This window comes from Lathamus discolor, chromosome 16 (genome assembly GCF_037157495.1).
Source record: "Lathamus discolor isolate bLatDis1 chromosome 16, bLatDis1.hap1, whole genome shotgun sequence".
NCBI lineage: Eukaryota > Metazoa > Chordata > Aves > Psittaciformes > Psittacidae > Lathamus > Lathamus discolor.
The window spans coordinates 5,521,716-5,533,457 of NC_088899.1; the positions used below are offsets into that span (position 1 = coordinate 5,521,716).

The 11,742-nt window shown below is 52.7% G+C and overlaps 1 protein-coding gene across 1 annotated transcript; it reads right to left on the reverse strand.

Annotated features, from left to right (window-relative positions):
- Positions 1–9,558: 9,558 nt before the first annotated feature.
- Positions 9,559–11,297, reverse strand: HES4 (hes family bHLH transcription factor 4). Its single transcript, XM_065696302.1, is given in 6 exon segments — positions 9,559–10,031; positions 10,033–10,103; positions 10,106–10,558; positions 10,643–10,730; positions 10,830–10,925; positions 11,086–11,297. Coding segments are annotated over 6 exon segments (888 nt in total). The 5' UTR covers positions 11,197–11,297; the 3' UTR covers positions 9,559–9,962.
- Between the last annotated feature and the right edge of the window lie 445 nt (positions 11,298–11,742).

Here is an 11,742-nt window from a genome sequence, read left to right on the forward strand (position 1 = left end):
TCTGTCTGAAGCTTTGGGTTACTGAGCTTCATTGGCACAGGTACCAGCAAGATGCAATAGCCTCTATTGCTCCGGACAATTATTTGCTCTCCAAACTGGGAGCACTGTACCATAGAGCTGGCCCAGACCTACTAACATAGTGCGTAGGACAGCACTATACCACATGCAGAGGTTAGACCACCCTTGCCCTCTATGGTGGAGAGAGTTGGCTGCTTCAGTTCTTAAGGAAGCTGCCAGTCCTGGGGCTAAGCAGTGAGATGAGGAGACAGCTCATTACCAGGTGAGTGATGTGAGGAGCCCTGCATACTGCAGCAGTCTGCAGTGTCAGCATGGGACTGGCTTGCTGGGCTGGTGCTAGCCTGCTACCACCTCCAGCACATGGACCTTCCATTAGGGTGCTATTAACAACAGCCCTAACAGAGAGCAGTGAGCTCCATGTTCCCCTGAAGGTAATCAAAGTGGAAGGCAGTGCAGCGTGATGGCAAGGTGCTCTGCCCATGGTGCTTTACAACTTGCTTGCTTTTTGCCCTGGGTTTTAAAATGCACAAGGGCTATGTCCAGTTGGAGCCGAGTCCTGTTTCTATTCACATGCCATATTCTGCAATTGGTATACCCGTCAATCAAAAGTGTTGTTAGCCATAGCTGTCACGTCAAGTCCACATCTAACAACAGGAGTGATTGACAGCAAAGTTTGTTATCTGTGAATGTGTCATCCCATCCAGCACCCAGTGCTGGAGTGCTGCCTGACAGGTCATCAGTGGGAGACTTCCATCATCCATATATTATGAGATGGTTCGAACAAATCATTTTCCAGCTAGTCTCCGGCACACGCGTTGCTCTGCATCCCTGTTAAGCTGAGATATAGGATTTGACAGTGGAACGGGGGTGGAGGCTGATGGACTTTGGTCAGGCAAATCCTGGAGGGTCAGCAAATAGGCCCAGGCTGTATCCGTTGCAGTCCCAGCTCTTCTGAAGGAATTGGAGGCAGCAGGTCCACTGTAAGAGTATGGGAAGAAAATCACTGCGGAGGAGCAGCCCTCCAAAGGCCCCAGGATGCGGTGGCTTAGCACATCTTTACACAAGATCTCTCCCATTTAGTTTCTTCCTTCCTTATTCTCCATAAGAACCAGCCCAAATCCTCCTTTGCAAAGAACTGTGTGGAAAAAGGAAGTGATACATAGAGAGCGACCCGTTCTTGCCAGCCAAAAGCAAGTCAGGATGGGCTCTGAATGCGAGTTTGGGTTACCACTTAATTGACTTTGTCTAGTTCACTGGCCATAGAAATCAGTGGGATGGAAAGACTCCGGTGAATCTTGATAACGCTGGAGTTTGGTGCAATATGATCCCAAAGAGCTGCATGTTTTGGGATCTGATAAACAGTAGTGGGGCAGCTCACCTCTGAGAATGGCTGCTTGACAGAGAACGCATCAGTCACAAGTCAGTGTCCATAGTTAAAGTGATGTGAAAATACAGTGATTTATCAAATGAATTGTGTTAGGGTTTAAGCTTGGGGTTTTTATACTATAAATATTATTTCAGGTGGATGCTTTTATACTGGGATGTATTATTATGACAGATCTGAGGCAAAAAGATAGCTTCCAAAGCGTTTTGCTTCTTTTCCAAGGGCTAACCCCTATGGCAGGAATAATGTAGACATTGGTACCTTCTGCTTCTAAGGAGGTAAAGTAATTGCCTAAGGGTACAGGGAGCAGAGAACAGGCAGCTTGAGCCGCTGTGCCTCTGCAAAGAGGATGCTGTATGGAAAACTAACAGCAAGGGATACTGCAGGGAAAGGCCTGGCCCAAGCAGGTCTGAAGCCTTCCCCTGCTCTGCTTCCGAGGAGCGGGACTCTGCACTGAGAGCTTTGCTCCTAGTGACAGATCAGCCGATGTGGGGAATGAGCTCTCCAGCAGCAGGGAATAACGTGTCTCCAACCGCTCCTCTGAGGTTTCACTGCAAAAGCTGCTGAAACCTTAGAGCTCAGGGAGAATCCCACAGCCTTGAGAGCGTTTAGGATGAAAGTGAAGGTACAAGAGCTCCATTTATCTCGAGCAGAATCTGCCTTCAAAGCCATAATCTGTAATTCAGTAGCACTGGGTCTGTTCTACCGCGCAGCCTCCACCTGAACCATTAGGCACAAAGAAGTGAGGTGCCAGTGCTCCTGCTGAAGGCAGAGTTACCCATCCCATGGCGGATGCCGATCTGTATCTTTTCATAACACCTAGGATGGGGCTGATGGCACTGGTCTCTGCCCTGAGACCAGACAAACCCCAAATGGTAATTCCCATCTGGAAAGCTGGAGTTTGGGTATTTGTTCCCTTTCTGAAGAGATGCAGGGACAGGCCAAGGGGAATGGCTTGAACCTGCCCGAGGGGAGACTGAGCTGAGCTCTTAGGCACAGGCTCTTCCCTGTGAGGGTGCTGAGGCGCTGGCACAGGGTGCCAAGAGGAGCTGTGGCTGCCCCATCCCTGGCAGTGCTCAAGGCCAGGTTGGACACAGGGGCTTGGAGCAAGCTGCTCCAGTGGAAAGGGTCCCTGCCCATGGAACTGGATGAGCTTTAAGGTCCCTTCAACCCAAACCATTCCATGATTCTCTGGTTCTATGAAATGATGGAAACCAATCAAGTACCCCCCTTGCTTGCAGGACACAAGCAGGGTCCATAGCAGTGGGACCAAGTCCTGCTCCTCTGAGAGCAAACCTCTGTTTTCAGCAAGTTACACTGCCTTGAGTTAACACGTGTTGGCAGCTGTTTTAACAGCAGTAAGTGAAGGGCAATGGGGAAGAAGAAAAAGCATCTAAAGGATGTCGCTGTGTCTCTTGTTAGTGGGCTGACCTTGTGCTTCACATGTGTATACGGGGCACAGTCAGCTTCAGTCCTGCTCTAGCCAGCGGCCAGGGCACTTCAACACTTGTAAGCACTCTGGTATTGAAGGATAGTCCACTTTGGCATGAAGGGGACAGACAGGGAGGTCTATAGCACAGGTCACATTGGTAGGTGAACCCATCACCAGTCCACATCCTTCCTAACAGCTTGCTCTTTGCAGTCAAGCTGAGATGCTCTGAGGCACTTGAATTGGCTCCTCAGAGCCAGGTCGCTGCACTTTGGTACCCACTAAAAATAACCAGGCAATACATGTGTCTTAGTCTATTTGAGTCTTCCTTCAGCAGCAGTTTGTGACATCCCGGAGCTTTTGTGTGTGGTTCTGTGCTGTTCTCTTTCCAAGGTTGTTACGCAAAGGGAGCCATGAAGCTTTTGGTGAAGGGGAGAAAATTCCCATTTGGATTCAGAGTGGGAAAAGCTGTTCCCAAAGCAAAATATACTGTAAAATTGCTTGTTGGTATGGTCACTCTTCACGTCCTATCTCATTTCTTTGGGCGTCAGCGTCTTGCTGAGCAGGGTCCCATTCTTGCACTGGAGGCTTGTTGATGCTAACAGACCACATGCAGATAACAGCAGCAATAACACATGTCGCTGCCTTTGCTGCTAGTGTCTGGATTTGTTCCACCTTCTTATTTCTTCATCTCTTGCTCCAAGACCTAGGATGCAATGGGAGATATAAGAGGGGACCCTGCAGAACTCAAGCAGCTCAGTCCCAGTGCAGCCTTATCGTACATGGCACCAAGTAACAGCCCCTGGCAAGAGGGGAGAAGGTTATAAGGACATGGAAGGGGAATGGCAGGGATGCAAAATGCCTATATTCTGACTAGATCTGGACAGGTAACTATGGTTTGCACCATTGCTCTTGTGCAAAATACTGTGATCCATCAGCACATCACAGTGGGTCAGGGCTCTGTTCCGTGATTCACAAAGAGGAGGTGGAACTTTGGTATCATTTTTGTCCTCCTATGCAAAGGGACAGGCTCTGACCTCAGTTATATCAACCACAGGATCAGAATCTGACCCACGCTCTCCAACGCGATGCTTCTTTGTCTTCCCATAGGAAATCTGTGCTCCAGCAATTGCCCCTTTGGGAGCAGAGCACTTCATACACCACATTTGAAGGGGGGTGGAGAAGAGAACCTCTAAGACATGCAAAGAGCCCTAATGAGAAAACCCTACCCTGCTTTCAGCAACACTTACATACAGCTTCTAAATGCTGCTAATCGACTTGAGATGTCTTTTGCCTTCACAGCATCCCACCCATGGGGCTCCGCAGCTCCTCACCTGCCCCTGTCCCTCTATAAGGCACAGGGAACCTCTGCCCTCAGTATCTGTCAGCTGCTTTAGCACCCAAATGCTGTCAAAGAAACACGGGCTGCTCAGAGCCCCTGACGTTGGCCTTTGCTAAACCCACCTCTTGCCTTCTTCCCATCTGCTGCAGTCTATTTTTGTGGGTTTGGCCTTGGAATCTTTCTCCTCTTCGAAAACCAGCCTGTTTACCAGCATCTGCCCCGGAGAAGTCGTGCTGTTCACGCAGGCAGAGAGCACATCCATCCAAGTGGGTATGGTCTTGTGTGTAGCCACAAAGGTCTGGTTTGTGGGGGGAGACCCAGGAAGGATGGTTCAGCCCAGAGCTGTCTGCTTAACAGATCAGAAACCAAAGGGAAGGCAAAGACAGATGTGGGGAAGGCAAAGACAGATGTGGGTTGTTTGGTGGAATGAAGTGGGGATGCACCATGGAGCTTTATGCTGAAAATCAACTATCGAGGCTTTAAACACACCGAGGACTGGTACCTTTCCATAAGAGCAAGTAGGGACAGGACAAAGGGAAATGGCTTTAAACTGAGGGTGCTGAGGCGCTGGCACAGGGTGCCCAGAGGAGCTGTGGCTGCCCCATCCCTGGCAGTGCTCAAGGCCAGGTTGGACACAGGGGCTTGGAGCAAGCTGCTCCAGTGGAAGGGGTCCCTGTTCATGGCACTGGGTTGGAGCTGGATGAGCTTTAAGCTCCCTTCCAACCCAGACCAGTCTGGGATGATTCTATGGTCAAGGACTGACACTTCTTATGCTGCTGTTTAGTTAATGGTGCTTTAAAGAGGTTGATTTTTAAAGAGCAAAACTCAGCGGTTCTTAATCTTCCCTAAAGCCCTGATAGCTTGTGCAGAGCCTGGTGGTGCCTGATAAAGACCCACATCTCGTAGGTGTCTGCAGCTACACTTTGTGCCTGTTGTCTTGGACTTGAGAGTAGTGAATGGGAAAGGGTTTGGTTTAGGGGGGAATCCCCCCCATATAAGCCAGCATTACCAAGATGTGTGCGTGTGGTGCTCTTTGGTTGTTTATGCGGCTCGGTGATTGCGCATATATCGCACTCCTAATCCTTCCACTGAAATGATAAACGTCTTCCTATACAGTGAAATAGAGATACCGGCCCCAAATAATCTGATAGAATAAAGAAATAGGAACAGTTCCATTAATTTCAATCAGTGTTTCCAGTTGTAAGAAACATCTTTCTGCTTAGAGGGGCTCAATTAGGACCGAAGGAGTGTCTGTGCTAATCGGCTATGCTAACTCCTGCCCCATCACTTCTACAATGGACAAGCTTTCAGTGCCTTTAATGCGTGTGGGATCTGCCTTGTGTGTTGCATAAGAGCTGTTCCCTAGCCATGCAGGAGTGATTTATCTGCGGGTAATATGATGGGCTCTTGAATTGCAATGAACAAACCCTTTCTTTAACAATAGTTCAGGGTAACCTTATAATAACCTCCTCCACCTTCCCCAGAGAAATGCTTCAGTCAGATAAAGGAATTTGTTATCCACACAGAACCATCTGCCCCCTTGCTCCGAAAGGCCTGGCTCAGAGTGACAGTTACCCTTTCCTCCCCGTTCTGCGTGGCTGTTCGAAACAACAGCAAGAGCAAGCTTGGGTTGGGGTTTATTCCTTCCCGGCTTTGATTGCGGAAAGATCACCTGAGCTGGATTGGGAGCGCTGGGTTTTATTTCATAATGATGGATGTGCTGGTTAAATGTAATGGAAGAGGCAAGATAGCAGAGCAGAAATTTGGCGCCAAGTGCCTTGCTTTGAAAGGAGCCCGCATTCCAGCCTGCCTAAGAGGGGCTAAATGGAAAGATCTGATTAAGCGTCTCAGTGTTGTGACCCTGACCTCAAAGAACACGCCGATTCTCTGGAGGAACTTCATTTCAATTAATCAGCTTAACAGCCTGAGTAAATCTGGCTGCAGCCATTGAGCCACAGGGAACAGCTCCCTCTCCTCAGAGGGTCTCTGGGATGCACCATCCGAAAGGATAAGGCGCTGTGTGCCGGCATCCCTGCCTTGGTCGCGCTGGGTTGAGGGGGTCAGGGATGCCCTCGTCTCCCTCTCTGGCTTTGGAATACAACCCCACCCCTCCAAAATGCAAGCCCCTAAAGCAGCCCCATGCCACCTTCCAGGAGGCTGGCAATGGGCTGGGATGGGGGGAAGACCCCACAGAGGCTTTTCCTTCCCTTTCCCTGGCTTCTCCTATGCTCACTGCAGGCTGCATCGCTCAGTTAAGCATCACAACAGTGAAGCAGCAGTGTGAGATGTAGCTGGAGGCAGAGGGCAAGGAAGCAGCTGTGTGAGGCAGGCAGCAGGATGACCCTGGGACACTTATGCTCCAGGAAACTCATAAGCAGGGGAAGGCAAAGGCACCAGGGTGGGATATGGGAAGGGAAAAACACTTCAGCCAATGCCTCGGGTGCTTTTCCCAGGTGGTTCTTTGTGGCTGGCGAACCCGGCCAGCTCGGAAGCTGGAAGGGGCTTTGCTTCTTTCCTTGCACCAAACACTGCTCCTCAGGGGATGCCTGCTGGGGCCGCAGTGCTGTGGAGGCAGAGCTCAACTACCCATACGCATTTCACATAGCTCTGAGGCTTGAACTGAATTCCCTGCTCTCTTTAGCCGTGTGCCAGGAAATGGCTAGTTAGCAGCATTCCCGTATCTTTTCCCTTGGAGCTGTTGCACTCAAAAGAAGGAGGCATCCCAGGCTGGGTTTCACCATTGTCTTCCTCCCATCCCGCCTGGCTCCACCACACCCAGGCCATCGCATTGCACCCATGGGCTGCTGCATTCTGCTTACCCATTATCGCTCTGGCGCTGTGTCCATCCCTTTGGACTTTTACCTCGCAGCAGCAGCAGCAGCAGCAGCAAACTTTGCTCTTTTACTGCCCCTTTAAAGGGATAAGACCAAATTTAGCACAATGTGGAAAAGCAGCTGTATAGAAAGCCCTGAAGGAATGTGGTAGCCCCTCGGTTGTAGAGGTAGAAGCACAGTTAGGTTTGGGTATAACCTGAGAGCAGGCAGTGATTGAATGATGATCTTAAGGCCCTTTCCAACCCTAACTACTCTATGATTCTCTCTTCTAAAGCTGTATGTTGTATGTATGTTGTATGGAGGCATCCCTTGGATGGATTTTGAGCTTCTGGCATGGGAGTTTGTTGGCACCATGCACCCCATGTCCAGTTTCTCTACCACTGTACCTAAGCACAGACAAGTCTATGCCTTGCCTGTAGTCAAAAAGAGAGCAGGTTGCAATGCTGGATATAAAACTAGGGTGCTGGGGCCATGCAGTGTTTAGATGGAGGCTGAAATGCTGGTGGTACCCTCATGTGCTTGAATTCAGGGCCTCACTTCAGAGGCAGAGCAGTGAGTGACTGCCCGGCGTGCTGGAAGATGCATGTCCCACAGGAATGCCGTGGCGCATGTTGTGTTTGCACTGCTGCAATCACTGGGCACCCACTCAGAGAAGAGGGTTTATTCCATGCCTGAACCCAGCACTGCAGCCTGGGTGTCTCATCAATAAGTGTGCTGGATCCGGGGGTGATCCTGGAGGGGGGAATGAGCAGTGAGGGACACATCCAGAGACACGGTGGTGCCCAGGGGAGGGATATAGTTACAGGCAGGCGACGGGCAGGCTTTCATCTGCTCTTCCAAGCCTTCTTCAGACAGAAGAGGAGGGGTAGTAACGGGCTGTGGGGGATGGAGAATTGCTGTAACATGATTTTTATGTCTGTGATTGCATAACAAAACCTCCTGGGAACCTCCTGATTCAAATGGATACCTATGTGCTGCTGGTGGGATGGAGGGCGCTCAGCGCTCATCCACTGCCCATGGCGCAGGGGAATTGCTGGGCTGGATCGGTACCAGGCTCCGAGCAGCCTGTGGTCCTGTATCTAACAGTGGCTGAAACAGCACAAAGGTGGAAAATGCCTTCGGAAGGGGATAAATGTGCTTTAACACACATGCACGATGCCATGTTCTCACAGAGCATTGCTAACAGAAGTAGACCTTGAAAGATGCATTTCCATGCTCAAACTGAAACAGGGGAGATTAGGTTGGGTATAAGGAAGTTCTTCATTATGAGGGTGCTGAGGCGCTGGCACAGGGTGCTCAGAGAAGTTGTGGCTGCCCCATCCCTGGCAGTGCTCAAGGCCAGGTTGGACACAGGGTCTTGGAGCATCCTGCTCTAGTGGAAGGTGCCCCTGCCCCATGGACTGGAACCGGATGAACTTTAAGGTCCCTTTTAATCCAAACCACTCTGTGATTCTATGATGCTAAAAAGAAGTAATGCCTGTGCCTGCTGCATGTATCAGATACTCTTCATCTTCATGAAACGCTGCTGCTCCCACCAGTAAGAGCCCAAAGTCTTGGGGATGAGGCAGGAGAAATCAGCTTTGCCTATGGGGATCCCACAGCCTGGAGGCTGGAAAGAGCCCAGCCAAGACGGGTTATGCCTCTGGATGTGGCTTTGGCACGCACATGTGTCTGCTGGCTTCGCTCTGGCAGATTACATGATAGCCCCACCTCATCATTTCGGAGCACAGCACACAAAGCTTTCCCTTCCATAGCGTGCATTCACTCTTAATGGCTCTTTCTCCACCCCACGGCCTTATTAATTGGTGACAATTGGAAGCGGTTCATTCCGTGTGTGTGTGTGTGTGTGCGAGGCTGCAATTGCTTCCACTTGGCCAGGATTCAAGCACTGGGGGTGAGTCAGAATGGGTGGCAAAACTGTCTTTTCCTCAGCCCCCTTGCTTACTGGAGAGGAAAGAAAAAGCCACAACCCCGAGTTATTCTCTTTTATGAGGTAGGCATTGTGAGGCCAGGCAATTGAATTTACAACAGCATTGAGTATCAGAGTCTATCTGGCCCTGTCAATGAGAGTGGCAAGGGGAAAAAAAGACACACATTAACCCTCGGCTCCCGGTTCCCAGGCGTTTCAATAGGGTTCCCAACTTCCCAAAGAGCCCGCTGCATACTCGATGAGACCCTTTATACCTTCTAATTACCCTCCTCACAATAGGGACAGACTCTCTTGCCTCTTTTGTAGGCGAGATAGTAACTTTTGTGCGCGTTCCCCCCTCCTCTCCCTCCCCAGTGCAATCCCTGTGGCAGCACTATTGCGGGAGCAATCGGAGCAGGTAGCAAGCAGCACAATTCCTCAGGTTCCAGGAGCAGAGGTTTGAAGGAATCTCTTTCTTCCGAGTGGGAACATGACACTTGCAAAGCTCTCAGGAGCCATTTAACCCCCCATCAACCCCAGCACCATTCCCTCCCCCCTTTATTAAAGCCATAAACCTCACGGGTTTTAGGACGAGCTTGCCCCTTTCACCCACCAAAAAGGAAATGGGGGAAAAAAAACCCATCTATTTCAGCGAGTTTATTTATTTAAACACCTGCATGTCTCTTGGTTTTTGGAAGTCTTTACCACAGGCACACACACACGCACAGACAAACAGGATACAAACAACTTTGGCATTAGACTTTTGAATATCTGTTACAAAACTATTTCTCACTTTTTTATCTTTATTTTAGAAAAAAAAAAAAAAAAACCGTATCTCAAATAAAGGCATTTTAAAGGAGTAAAAATACAAGTCGAGATCCCAACCTCTGAATAGAATAAATAGCAGGTTCATAAGTGAGGTCCTTTTCCTTCCTTTCTGTTTCAAGCTGCTTAAAAAACACCCCAAGAGGGCTCCATACAACGGAGCCAACGGAAGAGTTTGTTGGGTTTTGTTTTCTTAGGGAATGGGAATCGGTTTAGGCAAGTCACCAAGGTCTCCACACGGATTCACTGCGCTCTCCAATGGGACTTCCCGCCTGGGATGCTGGAACAATGCTGCCCCCAAATGATGTCAACCCCTGCACCGGGGATGCTGATGGGGTGGCGGATGCGTTTCCCGAGCCGCTGCCTGCAGACACGGGGACGTTGGTGTTGGCGTACAAGGGAATAACAGGTCCGGAGCTGGGAGGAAAAGCTGGATTCGGGATGAGGAAAGCAAACTGGCCGTCGGTAGCAGGGACGAGCTGGAAGCCCCCATAGACTTTGGGGGACAGGGCTTCGGCGGGGTTCAGCTTGCAGGGCACGGGCACCGCTCCGGCTGCTGCGGGGGGCAGCTGGACGTGCAGGGGCTGCTGCGCCAGATGTGCGGGCTGGCTGGCTGGAGGCGGTGGTGGCGGCGGCGGCGGTGGGTAGTTCATGGCCACGATCTGACCCAGGCAAGCCGAGAGGTGGCTGAGCAGGCGGGTGCGCACGTCGGTGTTCACCCCTTCGCAGGTAGACAGGAACCGGGTCACCTCGTTCATGCACTCGTTGAATCCAGCCCGGTACTTGCCCAGGACGGTGGGGTCGGCGCTGAGCGCTGCTGTGGGGCAGAGGGGTGGTGGGTAAGCGGCAAGTCAAGCACCCCGGTCCCCCCGCTCCCCCAACCCTCAGCCCCACAACTTACCCGTCATCTGGGCCCGCTGCAGGTTCCGGAGGTGCTTGACCGTCATCTCCAGGATGTCTGCTTTTTCCAGCTTGGAGTGCCGGGAGCTCTGCGGAGGGAGAGCGGCGCCGTCAGGGCCGATTCCCAAACACCCCCCCCCCCCCTCCACCACCCTCGGAACCCCGCAAGCGCCCGGGCTCCCACTTACATCCTTCTTCAACGCATCCAGGATGAGCGTCTTCAGCTGCCCCAAGCTCTCGTTGATCCGCGCCCGGCGCCGCTTCTCCATGATAGGCTTGGACGACTGCGGGGGGAGACCGGACCCGGTGAGCCCCCCGCATCCGGCCCTTTCCCCACCCCTCCCAAACCTCAACCCGGACACCGACCTCAGCACGGCCGCGGGTTCGCCGCCATCCAGCGCCTCCGCCACCGTTGCCGCTTCCCGACCGGCACCCGCCATTTACCTTCCGGTGCTCGCTGGCGCTCCGCGGCTTGTCCGGTGTGTGGCTGGCGCTGGCCGGGGCCCCGGCGATGGGCGATGCGGTCGGTTTCTCCATGCCCGTATCGGCGGGCATGGCGCGGGGCTGGTGGCGGGAGGGCGCGTGCGGCCGGGCGGGAAGGCGCGTGCGGCCGGGCGCGCGGAGTGCGTGCGGCCGCCGGCCCCCCCGCGCCTTTTATAACCGGCGGCGGCGGCGGCGGCGGCTCCCCATTCGTGTGAAAGCGCCGCCGCGGCCGTTCCCACACTCCCCCGGTAACCAATCCGAGATCGGTTTAAGTCGCGGAGGTCGCTTTACGGGCGTTGCTATTGGCTGGTGGGGCCGCCGCCTGTCTGTCTTCTGCAGAGTTCGCCCCGCCCAGTCCCGGCCCGTGGCCACGTGGTGGCGGTGGCGGGGGGGGGGGGGGGACGGGGACGGGACACACACACACGCGGGGGAGGGGAAACCGCCGCTTCCTTTGGGGGGCTCCCCCCCCCCCCCCACACACACACCCCGTGTTGTGCCCCAGCCGGAGCCACGGGGTGCGGCAGTGAGGGCAGCCCGGTGGTACCGGGTACAGCAGTGAGGGGAGCCCGGTGGTACCGGGTACAGGAGAGATAGGGTAGCCTGGTGGTACCGGGTACA